At 42.3% G+C, this 19,865-nt stretch overlaps 1 protein-coding gene across 3 annotated transcripts in view; it reads left to right on the forward strand.

Moving 5' to 3' along the window:
* Window positions 1-19,865, forward strand: part of LOC144510730 (triple functional domain protein) — a 589,246-nt gene that overhangs the window by 333,377 nt on the left and 236,004 nt on the right. For all 3 annotated transcript variants that reach the window (XM_078240506.1, XM_078240513.1, XM_078240521.1), the window contains 2 exons: window positions 7,466-7,615; window positions 10,188-10,302. In XM_078240506.1, the coding sequence (XP_078096632.1) occupies window positions 7,466-7,615; window positions 10,188-10,302 (265 nt within the window). The remainder of the gene's footprint in view (window positions 1-7,465; window positions 7,616-10,187; window positions 10,303-19,865) is intronic.

Below are 19,865 nucleotides of genomic sequence, written 5' to 3' on the forward strand. Positions count from 1 at the left end.
ATTTTATCTTGGCTCACATTTTCAGTGTTTGGCTGCATTATGCAAGTAATAATGATACAAAGTCCTTCATTAGTTGGGTACTTCAACAAGCACATTACTCATTGAGTGGAGGGAAATTTAATAAGTGAGGTTGAATGATGCTGACATGCATAAAATAGCATAAACATGTGAATCATAAATATTCAGCTGTAGCTATTGTTGCAAATCTACTTTCCAACAGAAAAATGAGAGCGATGCTTTCTTATAGCTGCAATACAGTAAAATGCTTGGGTATATTTAGCCAAGTTCAAATATGATCTATATAAAAAAAAATTATGAATAAATAAAATGTGAACTGTGACTCCATTACTGTGGGAAGATATTTTGGATTGATATGCAGATTACATTTTTGGGGCGTTTGGTATTTTTGCTCATAAACATCCAAAGATTTGCAACATTTTTAGTGAAGAATGTTGAAATTTCATAGTTAATACTAAGTGCCAGACTGTTGTGGTGTGCATAATGGCAGGAATATTGATTACGAGGTTCATGGATTGCATGTACCTTTCTACTCCAGAACACTCAAGCCCCCGCCTTTAGATCTCTCTCCCCACTACTCCTGGAACTCTTTCCCACACTTTCTCAGACCTCTCTCTCTTCTCTCTCTCTCTCTCTCCCGCCCCCCCCCCCCAAACTCTGCTTTCATGAAGCCAGATCAAAATTTTCCAATGTTCCGAAAGGCCCTCACTGTTTTTCTAGTGACTACTACTATTGTATGGAATTATCTGATTTATATTTTTCTTCTGTGTTTTACAAGTTCTGCGCTTCTGATCATAGTTGGAGTTATTAGCAAGACAGTTTGTTTCAGAAGGAGAGAGTTAAAAGGTATATCCGATCAATGTCGTCCTCACACATCTAGGAATGAGAACAAGGGCAAAAATGCTAACACAGAATAGTCGTTGCATTGTAATATTGGGCAAAACCTGATTGTAGTGGTGAGTGTCTTGACAGGAGGACTGAAGTGAGTGCAATTTTCACTCAGTGGCTGGATGGCTGGCCATCGCAATCACATGGCAGCCAGCCAATTAGCTATGCACAGTTTCAGGTGTCTGGCCAGTTGTGTGGCAAGGGTGGGCAGGAGGTTGCCAACCCGACCCTCACAGGGTCGATGGACCAGGCACCATATTTAAATGACTCCTGGACAAGCATCGATGTCCTGCAGTCTAGCAGCATCATTCTGCTTATCCGGAAGGAGGATTTGAATGGAACTACTGACACCCATGCCCACCTGTCTCAATTGGACCCAAGAGTTTCTGCCACCCCCCTCCCCATCAGTGGACCCTGATCACCTGTTCTCACCCTATTTAAAAGTGGATACAAGGTTTAGCGCAAAGAATGAGTGGCCCATGGTTGACCCTCTCTCTAGGCCGTCCAGGAATGTCAGGAAATTCTACTTCCCCAGTGAGAGTAGCAGAAGATTCTCCCACCTGACTAAGGGGGAGGTCTTCTGCTACTATCCCTTACATCTGTATATGACACCCACAGAGGAAGAGGTGGTCGAACTGGCCAAGGAACAGGGCAAATGCTCAGTTGTGGACTAGGCCAGAGTGTCAAGGAAACAGAATGAAAATGTCTCCAACCTGGTGTTGAAAACTGAGCATGCGGGAGATATGCGTGGCTCTGCTCTGACTTGCGATTGTGCATTACCTCAAGTGTGTCCTCCAACACACATCCTTGTAGTCAGCAGACACATTGCGCACCATCCACGGCAAACCAGAATTCCACCTCAAAGGATAATGTTACAGAATGCTTAGCGGATGAAAAACCACATCAATCCACCACACCTTTCATCAGCACACAGACAGCTACCTCAATGGGAATCCATTCCCAAATAAGCTCAGGGACACAGTCTAGTGAACGCATCACAGGCACATTGCAGCAGGTGATGGAGGATGTGGTAGCTAAGGTCTCTGACAATCAGGAGTGGAGACCAGGCTCAGGCTGAGCTCCATAGTGATGACGTGCCTCTGGGAATGGCCACAAGAAACCTGCTGGAAATGCAGTAATAAGCAGCAGAACATCTGGCGAAGATGCCAGATACTATGAACAGCTTTGAGTGATGGAGGAGTCCATCCAAGTCATGAGTTCTGTCATGGCTTGGTCATATCAGAGCCTCATAGCTCCCTCCATGGAGAGTTCGGCGACTGCCATGGAGAGTCAGTTCCAACAGAGCCAATTCCAGCCCATATCATCCTTCAGAAGAGGCAATCCATACTTTACAGGTAAACATGTAGAGTTCTTAGCCGGGTTTTGTCAGGATTGGAGCATGTGTAACTGAGTCATGGGTGTCCCTCCAAGTCAGGAGTGTGTGAGCCTTTGGGACCATGCATGTGGGCTTTCTCATGCCAAGGGCCTGAAGCTTTTTCTTTCTTGGTGCCAGAGGTTGCAGGCTGGTAGGTTAGTCTGGAGGAAGTGTGATGCATGTCGTAGCACTTCCACAGTGATGTATCTTGAGATGGAGATCCTGCAGGTACCTCATTCTGGCTAAAATCAGGATGCGGTAGGGCTCTCACAGGGCTGTCTAGTGCATCGGCCTGCCATCTACAACTGGTTAAATGTCTTGCATCACCTCAGTCTTTCGATTCTTCCTTTTCATCCTTGTCTGAGATTGAAACCAGCTTCTCTATCTCCAGTTTGGTAATTCCTCACCCCTTTGCTTGAAGGTGTGTAGGGTACAGCAGCAATGATCCAAGGAATTCTCAGTGCTGTGCACTACTGTATTTCTCATGAGTGGTCCAACCAATGCCGCCTCAGCTTCAGCAGCCTGGTGTTCTGTTCTATTGATGGCATCACATCACCTCTGCTGGGTTTTGTGGGTTCAGCACAAGTGTCATGAAGCATTGTCAGCCATGAACCATTTCTGCAGTTGCACAAGGGGAGTAAACAGCTCTGGCATCTGAGAGTGACTGAGAATGGACAAGTCATGAGACCTCCCTGGGAAGCGAACACACATTTTCGGTAATCACCAAACAGCCGCACATTGATGGAATAAAACCCCTTTCAGTTTATGAATGATACTGGCAGTTCCCAGGATGCTGTCAGCATCGTGTGTGCAATCAATTGTCCAGGTACTTGTGGAAATCCAGCTATAGAACTGAACCCCACAGTTCTGGCTGTTTGCCATAGATACCACATATATCTCCTGTGGCATCCTGCAACAACTGAATGACATAGAAATTCAAGATTGTGGTGACTTTTAAGGTTACTAATACCTGATTGCTTCACATTTCCATGGGGCAGTATTGACAGATTGCCATGATATTTTCAGCCGTTTTTGACATTGTCTATCTGACACGTGCAGGTAGTTACTCCACATGTGGTATATTCAGTTATGTACCATTGCTCGGTGTTGCACTGGTCGTTGGTGCCAGCAGCCCGAGTTGTTTGACCCTCTATAAGAACATAAGAACATAAGAAATAGGAGCAGGAGTAGGCCATCTAGCCCCTCGAGCCTGCCCCGCCATTCAATAAGATCATGGCTGATCTGACGTGGATCAGTACCACTTACCCGCCTGATCCCCATAACCCTTAATTCCCTTACCGATCAGGAATCCATCCATCCGCGCTTTAAACATATTCAGCGAGGTAGCCTCCACCACCTCAGTGGGCAGAGAATTCCAGAGATTCACCACCCTCTGGGAGAAGAAGTTCCTCCTCAACTCTGTCTTAAACCGACCCCCCTTTATTTTGAGGCTGTGTCCTCTAGTTTTAACTTCCTTACTAAGTGGAAAGAATCTCTCCGCCTCCACCCTATCCAGCCCCCGCATTATCTTATAAGTCTCCATAAGATCCCCCCTCATCCTTCTAAACTCCAACGAGTACAAACCCAATCTCCTCAGCCTCTCCTCATAATCCAAACCCCTCATCTCCGGTATCAACCTGGTCAACCTTCTCTGCACTCCCTCCAATGCCAATATATCCTTCCTCATATAAGGGGACCAATACTGCACACAGTATTCCAGCTGCGGCCTCACCAATGCCCTGTACAGGTGCATCAAGACATCCCTGCTTTTATATTCTATCCCCTTCGCAATATAGGCCAACATCCCATTTGCCTTCTTGATCACCTGTTGTACCTGCAGACTGGGCTTTTGCGTCTCATGCACAAGGACCCCCAGGTCCCTTTGCACGGTAGCATGTTTTAATTTGTTTCCATTGAGATAGTAATCCCATTTGTTATTATTTCCTCCAAAGTGTATAACCTCGCATTTCTCAACGTTATACTCCATTTGCCATATCCTCGCCCACTCACTCAGCCTGTCCAAATCTCTCTGCAGATCTTCTCCGTCCTCCACACGATTCACTTTTCCACTTATCTTTGTGTCGTCTGCAAACTTCGTTACCCTACACTCCGTCCCCTCCTCCAGATCATCTATATAAATGGTAAATAGTTGCGGCCCGAGTACCGATCCCTGCGGCACGCCACTAGTTACCTTCCTCCAACCGGAAAAACACCCATTTATTCCGACTCTTTGCTTCCTGTCGGATAGCCAGTCCCCAATCCACTTTAACACACTACCCCCAACTCCATGTGCCCTAATCTTCTTCAGTAGCCTTTTATGGGGCACCTTATCAAACGCCTTTTGGAAATCCAAAAACACCGCATCCACCGGTTCTCCTCCATCAACCGCCCTAGTCACATCTTCATAAAAATCCAACATGTTCGTCAAGCACGACTTTCCCCTCATGAATCCATGCTGCGTCTGATTGATCTAACCATTTCTATCCAGATGCCCTGCTATCTCCTCTTTAATAATGGATTCCAGCATTTTCCCTACTACAGACGTTAAGCTGACCGGCCTATAGTTACCCGCCTTTTGTCTCCTTCCTTTTTTAAACAGCGGCGTAACATTAGCCGTTTTCCAATCAACCGGCACTACCCCAGAATGCAACGAGTTTTGATAAATAATCACTAACGCATCCACTATTACCTCTGACATTTCTTTCAATACCCTGGGATGCATTCCATCCGGACCCGGGGACTTATCCACCTTCAGTCCCATTAGTCTACCCAGCACTGCCTCTCTGGTAACATTAATTGTATTAAGTATTTCTCCTGCTGCCAACCCTCTATCGTTAATATTTGGCAAACTATTTGTGTCCTCCACCGTGAAGACCGACACAAAAAACTTATTTAAAGACTCAGCCATATCCTCATTTCCCACTATTAACTCTACTGATGGCTTTAGTTGTCCTACTAGCCATTACTATGCCAGGCTTGGGGAAACCCTCTGCTGATTTCTCTCCTCTTCTGCTGCATTATCAAAAAGCACTGGATGCAGGAAACCCACACTTCCTTCCACGGACAGCCATGCCCGAACCTTTTTGGACAGCCGCCAACCCTTCCTTCCATGGACGCTTATGCCCCAACCTCCAACCTTGGTAGCTGCCAATTGAGTTCAGCGCAACAGCTCAGCTTCCTCTCTCCTGATCCAACAAATTTCCCCATAAATGAAAAGCAGCACCCACGAGGAAGACTACATGGCCTGCTGCAAGCCACCTTTAACCAGTCATGAACCTGAAACCACATGTTGCTCATTTGCTACCAGCTTAATTGCAAAGTACAATATAATCTGGTGAACATGTATCTTAATGAGTATGCAGAATATGATAGATTAAAAATAAATTCCTGTTACTTGCTAAAGGGGAGCACAATCCACCTTTAATCTGCTGCCAATTAATTTCCATCCTGCTTTTAGGAAGCTGACATTTTGCTTCCTGCACAATAAAGCATCCCAACCTGCCTCATTTCCTGCTCCTGGGAGCTTCACTAGGTTTTTGATGTTTCAGGTTAGTAATGTTTTGTAAGGATAAATTCCATTCCATTGACCCGAACCTATGGACCTTAATTCTTGAATTTTCCCACATAGAATTGTCTCATAAAAATTGTTAATTTGTCTTTTTTTCACTTTCTTTTAATCAATATTTTCCACCTTATGTTCTACTTTCTTTTCTTAAAAGTGTTGATTTTTCACTGAATTGTTGTTCCATTAATGTCATATACTTGCAATAGCTCTTCCAAGTAATTATTTAAGTTAAAGCTTTGGTGTGAGTTTAGACAGGTTTTATTGCTGAACAATTCCGTCTTCATATAATAACATCGACATGAACAAACACACATTTCTAAAGGATAGCTTAATCCTACGTTTTATAGTCTTAATCCTGATTGGGAATTGGCACACTCTAGTTTACATGAATGTACCTCTGTTTATGTGACCATGACCATCATGGATGCTCATGGCTGGCAGCATGTAATGAGCTGTCAGATACATCTAGAGCTAAATAATGCTTTTTTATTAAATTTAACAGGTAGTGATTTTGATTGGATGTGAACTAATTACCCCAATTTCCAAATCCAAATATGTGTTCTTCTAGTTCAGTAAGCATAATTGGATTCTTTAGTAGCCTTTACAAATTTCTGGTTTCCTTGCTTGGTAATATTGAGACGGCATTGTAAATATTGGTAATCCTTAGCAATTTGACCTGCTGATTGGTCAGCCTTGGTTACCTGATAGTGTGGAGGTGAGTGTTGCAATTCTATTCCCAATTTGTCTAGGGAGACTTGAATAAAAACCGGCAGGATTGCATCTTCAGATTTGGCTCTGAGGATTCTGGACCATTTAACTTCAGAAGCCAGCCTGCAGAAAAACTTAAACCTTGATCTTGCATTTGTGCCTTGTATGACCTTTGGGCTGCAGATGAAAAGATTATTTAACAACACTTGATGTGAACTGTGATGTTTTATTTTGTGCTCCTGATGGAGTAAAATATTAACTTTGGAGCCTATGAACATATCAGCCATGGCCCAGATGTAACATTTTATTTTCTTTTTGTTTAATGTGAAGCCAAAATAATGGAGTTCTATTCATATTAAGAACAACATTTCTTTTTAATACAAGAGATATCAGTAAGGTGGCACAGTGGTTAGCACTGCTGCCTCACAGCCGATTCCCAACTTGGGTCACTGTCTGTGTGGAGTCTACACATTCTCCCCATGTCCGCGTGTGTTTCCTCCAGGTGCTCCGGTTTCCTCCCACAGTCAGAAAGACGTGCTGGTTAGGTGCATTGACCATGCTAAATTCTCCCTCGGTGTACCTGAACAGGCGCCGGAGTGTGGCAACTAGGGGATTTTCACAGTAACTTCACTGCAGTGTTAATGTGAGCCAAGTTGTGACACTAATAAATAAACTTTACATATCCGTAAAGTGCCTTTTTACTTATTGCAGGTCATAGGCATATTTATTTTATTCAACACCAAAAACAGAAAATGTTGGAAGGTCTGACAGCATCTTTGTAGAGAGAATAGAGAGGTTTTGAGTCTGGATGACCCTTCATCAGAGCTCAATTGTTTTGTTGTTGTTTCTGTCATCCTCCAGTGAAAGACTTCAATTGAATTATCAACTGTTTAATTGGTTTCTGTGCGCAGGTTTGCAGTGTTCTGGAAAGTCTGGAGCAGGAGTACAAACGAGAAGAGGACTGGTGTGGAGGAATTGATAAGCTTGGTCCAAATTCAGAGTGTGATCATGTAACACCCATGATCAGCAAGCATCTAGAACAAAAGGAAGCCTTTCTCAAAGTATGTGGAACACAAATGTCCATTTGTTCATTGAGTCATTTCCAAGTAGACATTCACCAAGTGAAAGGAGAATGTGATTCTGCCAGCAGCTCTACTATATAAAAGATTCAGATACAATGTTGAATATTTCTACAAGGCAGCTCTGAAAAGGGATATTTCAGAATTAGTGGGGTTTTTTAAAGAAATGAATTACACAAATGGGGAAGAGACCTTTATAATTGTTTTTGCACCAAACTGAACCAGTAGGTTTCAGAATATTCCGGTTGAAAGAACAATTTCAAAACTTTGTTTTTGCCTAAATTCTCCTCTTTATGGATCACAAGATACGTGTGCAGTGCGCTAATTACATGATTACACATGATGAGTGGTGACATTGTGTGTATGCATCTGGTGCTGACTAATGTGACACTCACATGGAAAGCTCAAACAAGATGTATTAGGTAAAGTCACAGCACACATACATACATTTGCAGTAGTTCTGTAAATATCAAGGGATACTAAATCATGCAATTTTGTGCAAAATAAACCATCAGTACACAGATTATAATCACCTATATCATAAATCTATGTACTAATAACCTTAGATTTGACATGGTAGGTGATATTTAAGGGAAGCAGTGGCATAGTGATGTTGTTGCTGGACTACTAATCCAATGACCCAGAATAATGCTCTGGGGACCTGGGTTCAAATCCTATGACGCCACATTTTCAGCATTCGCAACAAATTCAGACAAAACATTCCAAATATCAACAATTTTATGTGAAAATTTATTTTGCAAATTTCAAGACATGAACTAAATTTCTGTTGTTTATGCTGATGACCACACAAAATACTGCAATTGTGAGTAAAGAACTTTTCAGGCTTACTGGTAGTAAGGCCATATATCAATCTAATTTGAACTAAATCAAAAACCAGTCTTTTCTTTTCTAAAGATTGTAATCCAAGAATTCTTAAGTGCTCTTCACAAGGTATTCCCCTCATGCCTTCCATTTTCTGGTAACATGTCTTTGCATTCTCTTTATAAGCTGTGTATCGCTCTGAAAGTGTGGATTCCAAACTGTGAATGCAGACTCCAGATGTGGGCTTACTAGCTGTTTTAACGTTTAAGTTAAATGACAAGGATGCATTCAGCACTCGTAAAACATTTTCTGCCCACTGTTCTGCCTGGGCCATATGATTCATAAAATTCAGATTAGTTGTAACAGTCACACCCAAATCCTTTTCAATGGTTGAATGTGCTAAAGGCTGGCCATTAGTATGGTACTGTAAATTAGGATTATTGTGGTTGAAATGGAGAATTGAACACTCTGATACCGCAAAGCTAAGTTGCCACCCCTTGGACCACCGCACCATAGTAGAGAGTTCACTCTGGAAAAGTGCGTGGGTTTCCTCTGGATGTTCCAGTTTCCTCCCACACTCTAAAGATCTTCAAGTTAGATTGATTGGCCATTGTAAATTGCTCCTCAGTGGCAGTGGGATTTGCAGTGTGGCTGACTCTTAATTGTTCTCGGATGGGCAATAAATGCTGGCCCAGCCAGCAATGCTCACATCCCAAATTTTAAAAAATAGAACAGGGTCAATGTTTCATAACTTAACCTGGATTTGACAATTTTGCATCAGCATCTGATTTTACATTGGTAGCCACATAACTTCCTAACTGCCACCTAAACTGATCTTGGTGGAAGCTAATACAGCTAAATGCAATTTAGCAGTTCTGTCATGATTTTTATTTTAATTTATATCACAATGACTGTAAATTCAGGACAAACATAATTGTATGTCAAGGATCAGAGAAGCCATAAGCTTGCCCGGTGTAAGAAATAGAAATGTCATGCCAGAACATTAGAGACATTGTTCAGAAACAGCAGAGAAAGTACTGAGGTCCCTTACAAAATAATTGTAACTAAAAATCATATGAAAGCTTTACAGCAGAATCCTCCGGTACAGGCTGGTAGCTAAATGTGCAAGATGTACATATGGAGAGTGAATGTGCTTTCACAATCCCTGACCAAAACCTGGATACAAAGTTATAGCAGTAATTGCTCTTCTTCCTACAAACAAAATTCACAGCTGCAAAATCTTGTCTGTGCAACTACTCATTCTCTTTCCTGATTTCCAGATATCAGCAGTTGTTATTTCAAGACTCAAAGCTGCCTCATCACTCAAAAAATGGACAATCTTCTTTCAGCATATTGGAAGGGTCTAAACACAGCAGCCTATGTTGTACCAGTCACCTTATTCTGCTCGATGCCCACTTTAGCAAGGAGTAATGCTCTGTATCATATTAATTGACAACTGAATTCAGTTTCCTATGTGAGAAGCTTTAATAAAGAACATTACTTACTTATCTTGAGGCTGGTCTCTTTTCCATTGTATTGAGGATGAGTATCTTAAATTGCCCCTTAAATTTTATTAATGCTGTGAGCAATGTTTAATCATTTGTAATCAAATGCCATGTGAGCATTAATTGTTTAAAGCAGTTAGATATCTTTATATGCTTATGTGCAAAATTTGAGCTAAACAAGTGGCATTTAATTTCTATGTTTAATTTTAGTTGACCTTTTCTTATAGGCCTGTACTTTAGCAAGGAGGAATGCCGATGTTTTCCTGAAGTATCTCCATAGAAACAGTGTCAACATGCCAGGAATGATGAGTCATGTCAAAGCACCTGAGCAGCAAGTAAAAAGTAAGACATTTTTTTATGTCAGATAGAAAACTACAGCTTTATCATAGAATCACTTAACAAGGCCAATTGAACCATTGTGCCTTTCCTGGCTCTGAGACAAAGTTGCTGTGCTTAGTTTCTCATCCATTTTTTGTTTATAATCGTGCAAGTTCCTCATTAAGTACCTGTCTTTCAACTTCCTTTTATAATTATTTATGGAATCATCTTCTACCACCTTTTTGACACACAATGGTCCAGACTGAGTAAAAGCATTTCTGCTATTCTCCCCTCTAGATCTTTTGAATATGTGACCTGATAACTTAAGGCTCTTCTCCATGGGAGCATCCTGGTAAACCTTCTCTGTACCTTTCCTAAGGCCTGTTGTACCTGTTAATTCTCAGATACTTTCAACCAGTTTACTTACTCCAAGGTTTTACCCGGTGCCCTTATTTGCAAGATGGACAAAGGACAAACACAAGTAAAGGTTCAACAAGTTTATTAATAATAACACTATTAACCCTTAAATTACCCACATAAAACAAGAGGATACCCCGGCAGATTCAAGTATACTACCCGTAAAGATGGTTTGGTTGAACTGCGGGTCCGATTCTCTGAGTCCCCCTGGTCCGTCATCACGAAGGTGAGTCTCGGTGGCCGCTTCTTCCTTCCCTCCTTCCTTCTCTGGTCAGTCTTCCAAATGGTCACGGCCGTCTCCCCTGTCGAGTCTTCACTCCTGTGTGACTCGAAGTGTATCTCTTTATCCCCCAGCCTGCTTGCCTTTCCAGAAACTTTTCTGGCTTCCGGCCAATGAGGTCCCAAGAGGGGGTTCCAATACCCAGTGGGTTTCTTGATGTCTGCCTGACAGGACACCAGGGTCCGCCCCCCCAGGCGCCCACCTCCATGTTGTTGAACTTGTTATTACATAAGGTATCTACAGGAACTCTTGGTGACACAAAGTCTGGCTCGATCTGGGCTTCTAACAATAGGCCGATCCATTTCAATGAGGTGCCATGATCTCCTGCTAAGTCTCAGTAGAGTGTAACGACCTTTGATGGGCGGTTGATGGGTCAGGCCCAGACACGTTTGTGTATTGTACAATTGGCCTGCCTGAGGTTTGACTGTGTTTGATTTCAATATGCCCAATTCTTTAATTTAGGATATCCAATTTTATCAGCCTTAAAACTAGGCCCTGTTTATATCACCACAGGCCTTTATGTCTTTCTTTAAGTGTGATGGTGCTCAGAATAGTCCACAAGACTCCAGCTGAGGTTTAAACAATGATTTATAAAGTTCTAGTATAACTTCTTGTTTTTTTGTATTCTACTTCTCTCAATAAACTCACGTAACCCATGTACTTTCTGAATCATCTCATTTATGAACTTGCCATGTTGTATTTAAGAATTTATCTATATGAACATGAAAGTTTCTCTGCTCATTTTGACTTTTCAGAATAATGCCATTTATAGTGTACTCTTTTTTTTTATTAGTCCTCCCAAAGAACTTTACTTCATACTCCTCTGCATTGAATTTCATCTGTCTTGCTCATCAAATTGTCTATGCCATCCTGGAGCCCAAACCTACCTTAATCATTATTTATCAGTTTCATAGCATCTACAAACTTTACAAAGCTGCTCTCTGCACAGCTTAAATTGTATATTTTAAAAAATGGAAATCATAGACCCAAAACTGACTCTTGGGATATATCACTGCAAACAACTCCCTTGTCTGAAAAACTTACAATCATCACCACTGTCATGTGGCAAATTTTGTAACCACACTGCCACATTCCTCTTAATTCTCTGGCTGTCCACCTTCTTAAAAAAATCCTCTTGTATGGCACGTTTTTGAATGCCTTCCAAAAGTCCATAGGTGCATCTGCTGCACTACTTAATCAAAGAAGTTAAACAAGTTAGTCATACATAATTTGCCTTTAACAAATCCATGTTGACTTTGCTTAGTTAACCTGTGCTTTTCCAAATGAAAGTTTATTTTATCCCTGATAATGGTTTTCACTAACTTGCCCAGCACTGGTCAATTGTTTGCTAGTTTGTCTGTCCCATTACTTCAATAGTGACAACGTTGGCAACCCTTGGTACTACTTTAAAACCAATGAGGATTAAAAGATTTTGATTTGTGCATCTGCATCATAGAATGGTTGCAGCACAGAAGGAGGCTATTCGGTTCATTGATTCTGTGCCCATTCTATGCAACAGCAACTGAGTCCCACTTCCCTATTCTTTCCCCATAGTCCTTTTTGGGTGTTTATACAGTTCCGTTTTGAAAGCCATGATTAAATTTGCCATTGTTCAAGCATGATCTTAACCAGGTGATGCACAAAAAACTTTTTCTCATGTAGTTGCGACTTCTGCCAGCTGTCATAAATTGGTGTCCTCTGATTCTTGAGTTTTCTGCCAATGGCAACAGTTATTTTTCTAAATCCCAAAAACCTTTTTAAAAACTTCATGAACTTGGTGTGCCACCTTTGGTATCAAAGATTTGTACCCTACATATTCATACCACATTTACCCGAAGGTTTCTCTGTTCTTGCACCCCCTTTAGAACGGCACCCTGTATTTTATGTTGCCTATTTCATTCTTCCTAACAGAATGTATCACTTCACTCTTCTTTGCAGTAAATTTCATCTGACATGATCAAATGACAAACAGAATTTGCCTTTTACAAATCCGCTCTGACTTTCCTTACTTAATCCCAAATATCGAACTGACTGTCAATGTTATTCCAGATTATCCTTTGTAAAAGCTTTCCCACTATCAAGTTTAAAATTGATTTGCCTGCTGTACCATTACATGTTTTTTTCACAAGAGAGTAACATTTGCAAATCCCTAGTCCTCTGGCATTATACTATAGCCAAGGAAGATTGAAAGATTATAGTCAGGTGCTCTCTCATTTCCACCCTTACTTCTATCTGGCCCTGGTGACTTATTAATTAAAGCTAGCCTTCCTGATATCTCTTATCAATCCAATCATCCAGTATTTCAATTACTATCTCTTTCACTATATCTTTGGCTCCTTGGTAAAGACAAATGCATACAAAAGTACACATTGAGTATCTCAGTCATGCCTTATGCCTCCATACGTTGGTACGTTTTTGGGTCCTGAATTGACTACAACCTTCCTTTTGCTATGTTTTTACTATTTATATGCATTTAGAAGGCTCTTGGATTCTCATTTATGTTAGCTCTTCACAGACTTTCTTTTTGCCTGTCTTATTTCCTTTTTCACTTGAATTATTAATCATGCACTTTTTTCAACTTTAGCTTACTCTCCACCGTTATCATATCCAGGGAGCTTTGGTTGCCCTAACTATCCTGCTCGTGGGCATTTACCTCAATGGTCCCTGAACCATCTCCTCTTTTAAAGTCAACCCATTGATCCCTTGCAGCTTTGCCTGTCAACCTTCGATTTTAACATATTTGGGAAAGATGTGTTCTCCTCCAATTAAGTATTTTTGCTCTAGGTTAGTCCTTGTTCTTGTACATAGCTAACCTAAGACTTATGATACTGTGATCACTGTTCCCTAAATGTTTCCTTCCTGATAGTTGATCCAATTGACTCATCTCATTCCTCAGAACCAGATCCAACATTGCTTCATTCCTCATTGGGCTAAAAACCTAAACAAATATATCCTGAACATACATCAAAACTTTTCCCTCTTCTGCTCTTTGCACAGTTGCAATCCCAGTTTATATTTGGATAATTAAAGTCCCCCATTATCACTACTCTATAGTTTTGCGCCTCTGTAATTTCCTTGCCAGTTTGCTCCTCTCTTGTTTTCTACTATTTGGTGCGCTATTTAATCAGTAGAAACTATTCCATCCAGATTAGGTGCCTGATCAACTTTCTGTTATGTTGATCATTTTAACGTGTCTTCAATATCTGTTCTTGTGCATAGATTTCCTGTGTTTTTAGTGTAACCATCACATCATCCATTAAATTCTCATTTAATACTCAAGCCACATCTTTTGTCTCTGTATGAAGGTCCTCAATGGGCCAACATTTTCCCTAATTAATTTCTCCTCATGCTTGTTCTTTTCGCTCTTATTAACACTTGCATTTCTTCCTCAGATGTGCTTTTTCACTGTCAATGACTCTCATACTCTTTCCCCTCAGGCCTGCTTTCGTTGACTGTCTTACTGTTCCCTCAGACTCACTCGCCTCACTCTTGCTGACTTCGCTATTTTTCTTCAGACACTTGTTCTCGCTCTCACTGACTATCGCAGTGTTTCATAGAACATAGAAAGCCACAGCACAAACAGGCCCTTCGGCCCACAAGTTGCGCTGATCATATCCCTACCTCTAGGCCTATCTATAGCCCTCAATCCCATTAAATCCCATGTACTCATCCAGAAGTCTCTTAAAAGACCCCAACGAGTTTGCCTCCACCACCACCGACGTCAGCCGATTCCACTCACCCACCACCCTCTGAGTGAAAAACTTACCCCTGACATCTCCTCTGTACCTACCCCCCAGCACCTTAAACCTGTGTCCTCTCGTAGCAACCATTTCAGCCCTTGGAAATAGCCTCTGAGAGTCTACCCTATCCAGACCTCTCAACATCTTGTAAACCTCTATCAGGTCACCTCTCATCCTTCGTCTCTCCAGGGAGAAGAGACCAAGCTCCCTCAACCTATCCTCATAAGGCATGCCCCCCAATCCAGGTAACATCCTTGTAAATCTCCTCTGCACCCTTTCAATGGCTTCAACATCTTTCCTGTAATGAGGTGACCAGAACTGCGCGCAGTACTCCAAGTGGGGTCTAACCAGGGTCCTATAAAGCTGCAGCATTATCTCCCGACTCCTAAACTCAATCCCTCGATTAATGAAGGCTAGTACGCCGTACGCCTTCTTGACCGCATCCTCCACCTGCGAGGCCGATTTAAGAGTCCTATGGACCCGGACCCCAAGGTCCTTCTGATCCTCTACACTGCTAAGAATGGTACCCTTCATATTATACTGCTGCTTCATCCCATTGGATCTGCCAAAATGGATCACTACACACTTATCCGGGTTGAAGTCCATCTGCCACTTCTCCGCCCAGTCTTGCATTCTATCTATGTCTCGCTGCAACTTCTGACATCCCTCCAAACTATCCACAACACCACCTACCTTGGTGTCGTCAGCAAACTTACCAACCCATCCCTCCACTTCCTCATCCAGGTCATTTATGAAAATGACAAACAGCAAGGGTCCCAGAACAGATCCCTGGGGCACTCCACTGGTCACTGACCTCCATGCAGAGAAAGACCCCTCCACAGCCACTCTCTGCCTTCTGCAGGCAAGCCAGTTCTGGATCCACAAGGCAACAGCCCCTTGGATCCCATGCCCTCTCACTTTCTCAAGAAGTCTTGCATGGGGGACCTTATTGAACGCCTTGCTGAAGTCCATATAGACCACATCCACCGCTCTTCCTTCGTCAATGTGTTTGGTCACATTTTCAAAGAACTCAACCAGGCTCGTAAGGCACGACCTGCCCTTGACAAAGCCATGCTGACTACTTTTGATCATACTAAACTTCTCTAGATGATCATAAATCCTGTCTCTCAGGATCCTCTCCATCAACTTATCAACCACTGAGGTTAGACTCACCGGTCGGTAATTTCCCGGGCTGTCCCTGTTCCCTTTCTTGAATATAGGGACCACATCTGCAATCGTCCGGAACCTCTCCCGTCTCCATCGACGATGCAAAGATCATCGCCAAAGGCTCCGCAATCTCCTCCCTCGCCTCCCACAGTAACCTGGGGTACATCCCATCCGGTCCCGGCGACTTACCAACCTTGATGCCATTCAATAGTTCCAACACATCCTCTTTCTTTATGTCCACATGCTCGATCCTTTCTGTCCACCGCAAACCAGCAGTACAACCACCCAGATCCCTTTCCACCGTGAATACCGAGGTAAAGTATTCATTAAGCACCTCCGCCATTTCTAACGGTTCCGCACAAACTTTTCCCCCGTCACCTTTTAAGGGTCCTATGCCTTCACATCTCATCCTTTTACTCTTGACATATTTGTAGAAAGCCTTGGGATTCTCCTTAATCTTACCCGCCAAGGTCTTCTCATGACCCCTTCTCGCTCTCCTAATTTCCTTCTTAAGCTCCTTCCTACATCCCGTATACTCCTCTAAATCCTTAACACCTCCTAGCTCTCTGAACCTTCTGTACGCCTCTCTTTTCTTATTCACCAGGTTCATCACAACCTTCGTGCACCACGGTTCCCGTACCCTACCAACACCCCCCTGTCTCATCGGAACGTTGTCATGCAGAGCTCCAGACAAACATTCCTTGAAAATCCTCCACTTTCCTTCGGTACTTTTCCCCAAGAATGCCTCCTTCCAATTTACCCGTCTAATTTCCTCCCTGATGACACTGTATTTCCCTTTACTCCAGAGAAACACTTTCCTAGCCTGCCTGATCCTATCTCTTTCCAATGCTATCGTGAAGGAGATAGAATTATGATCGCTATCCCCAAGATGCTCACCCACCGAGAGATCCTCCACCTGTCCAGGTTCATTAGCCAGCACCAGGATTGCTCTCTTACTTTCATTAACTCTCTTTTATCTGTTGGTCCATCATGATGAATCCTCTTAAGCTTGTTCTCTTCATTCTCTTTTGATGTAATGTTTTGCAGAGCTGGAGGGCCGAAGGGCCTGTTCCTGTGCTGTATTGTTCTTTGTTTAGCCAAGACTATAATGAGCTTTGGGACTGAATAGTCCAGGCAGGACTGAAACTGAGCACTAATGAACAGGTGATTTGTAAATGCTGCTCAAATGGTGCTACTGTTGATTCTTTCCAATATAATAATAATCAGGAGAAAGTCTGAATTAGATATTTACCTTTTGAATTCGTCATTGGTGACAACATTTAGAATTTGTATCGTATCGCAGCATGTTTTCTATATCAGAGTCAAATATAGTTGCTAATGACTTGTGGCAGATCATCAATTTCTCCATATTTGTTCATTGTATTTTGTACTGGAACAGTTGTGTATTATCGCCAAAATTAAGAATCAATTTAAGCTGTGGTGTTGAAGACCTGTACTCCAGAACTAGCCCTGCCTTTAGCCAAGCTGTTCCTCTATATGTACAAAATTGGCATTTACTTAACAGTGTGGGAAATTGCCTGTGAAAGTTCTGTGCACAAAAGGCCAGGATATATCCAACCTGACCAACTTCCACTCCAGCAATCTCCTCTTAATCACCAGTAACATAATTGGAAAGAATCAACAGTAGCACCATTTGAGCAGCATTTACAAATCACCTGTTCATTAATGCTCAGTTTCAGTCCTGCCTGGACTATTCAGTCCCAAAGCTCATTATAGTCTTGGCTAAACAAAGAACAATACAGCACAGGAACAGGCCCTTCGGCCCTCCAAGCCTGCGCCGCTCATGTGCCCACTAGACCATTCTTTTGTGTCCCTCTATTCCCAGTCTGTTCATGTGGTTATCTAGATAAGTCTTAAACGATCCCAGTGTGTCCACCTCAATCACCTTGCTTGGCAGTGCATTCCAGGCCCCCACCACCCTCTGTGTAAAATACGTCCCCTGACATCTGTGTTGAACCTTGCCCCCCTCACCTTGAACCTGTGACCCCTTGTGTTCGTCACCTCCAACCTGGGAAAAAGCTTCCCATTGTTCACTCTCTCTATGCCCTTCATAATTTTATACACCTCTATTAGGTCGCCCCTCATCCTCCGTCTTTCCAGGGAGAACAACCCCTAAACATGGACGAAAGACCTGAATTTCAGTGATAAAGTGAGAGTGACAAGCTGCCATGACACCAAGGGAACATTCGATCTGGTGTGGCACCAATGGACCTTAGTAAAATTTATGTCAATGGAAAGCCTGGGGAAAGATCTTCTCTGATTGGAGTCATATCTGGCACAAAGAAAGATGATTGTGGTTGTTATAGACCAATCATCTCATTCATTGCTGCGGAAGTTCCTCAGGGCAGCCTCCAGGGTCAACTATTTCAACTGTTTTGTTAATGAGCATCTCTCCATCATAAGGCCAGAGTTTTGCTGTTTGCCAATAATTGTACAGTGTTCAGTTCCATTCACAGTCCCTGATCTAATAAAACTGTCCATGCCTATATGCTGCAAGCCTAGACAACAGTCAGGTTCAGACTGATAAGTGCTAGATATCATCCATGTCATGCAACTGCCAGGCAATGACCATCTCCAACAAGAGGGAATCAGACTGCCTCCCCTTGGAATTGAATGGTATTAACATCACTGAAATCCCCCACCATCATTGATCAGAAATTCAACTGGACCAAACTGCTGGCAAATCAAAGAATCCCTAAAGTGCAGAAGAAAGCCATTTAGCCCATCAAGTCTGCACCAATTCAGCATTCTACCCCGGCCCACCCTGCCCCATCCCAGTAACCCTGCGTATGTACAATGACTAATCCGCCTAATTTACACATTTTAGGATACTAAGGGGCAATTTAGCATGGCCATTTCACCAAATCTGCACATCTTTGGACTGATAGAAAGCTTCTGGCCTATTCTATTAGTCTGTGTTCATGGCCCTCCTCCTGTCATATGTAAAATGCAACTTAAGAACGCGATAGAGTACTCTCCATTTGTTTGGATGGGTATGGCTCTAACAACACTTTAAGGTCCATTCTGTTGAAGCCAATGCAGAATGCATGATCAGCACTTCATCCACTAGCTTAAATATTCACCCCCTCCAACACCATTGTATCATGGCTCCACTGTATTATCTATAAGATTGGTGTCACCATGGCTTTTTCAACAATATCTCCTAATTTTGTTACCAATCCTGCCTAGATGACATGACTGCAGATGCTCAGGAGCATGATCATCTTTAACTCGCACACTAGTCTGAATTAGACATATATTCTATTTAAAATCTTGTGCCACATCCAGCATTTCTCCTGCTATTCTTTCTTTCTGTCATCAGATAATATGATAACCTTGGCAGTTAACTTTATGTCCAGACTGGAATGATTAGAAATTACTTTGGCAGAAGTACTATAGGATTCCACTGAACACTTGCACCTCTTACAAATATTTCCTGATTCTTATTTTTTTCATCTGGTTTGTAATTCAGTCCCATATTCTTCTGGTGTTTAGTTTATATCCAACATTTTAATATGAAATTTTGTCCAAAATTTTCTGAAACTCCATATTTAGGCAAAATAATAGGGTGTTTCACTATTCACTTTAACTGTAACATGTTTAAAGAAGTCAGGCAACACTTTTCCTTCGAAATTCAATCTTAAACATGTCTATTGTTGTTACTGTCATTCATAAAGGCCCGCCTTCTCACCCTTGCCCCTCACCTGATCCTCTGGTTAAATCACCACCAGTCAGCACTCTCTTCCTCAAAGGGGAGAGTAGCCTATGGTTATCTGGGATTATGGTGACTTTGCCTTACCTGTCACTGTTATTACTTTTGACTACTTCTCGTCCTGCAGAACCTCACCAGTGGTTAGTTATTCTTTCTTGACAATAGCCATGCCCCACAATTTCCTCTAAACTCCTCAGCATCCTAGGATATGCATAATCTGGCCACAAGATTTGCCTGTCATTTTCTGCCC

The sequence above is a fragment of the Mustelus asterias genome, chromosome 2, assembly GCF_964213995.1.
Source record: "Mustelus asterias chromosome 2, sMusAst1.hap1.1, whole genome shotgun sequence".
Classification (NCBI taxonomy): domain Eukaryota; kingdom Metazoa; phylum Chordata; class Chondrichthyes; order Carcharhiniformes; family Triakidae; genus Mustelus; species Mustelus asterias.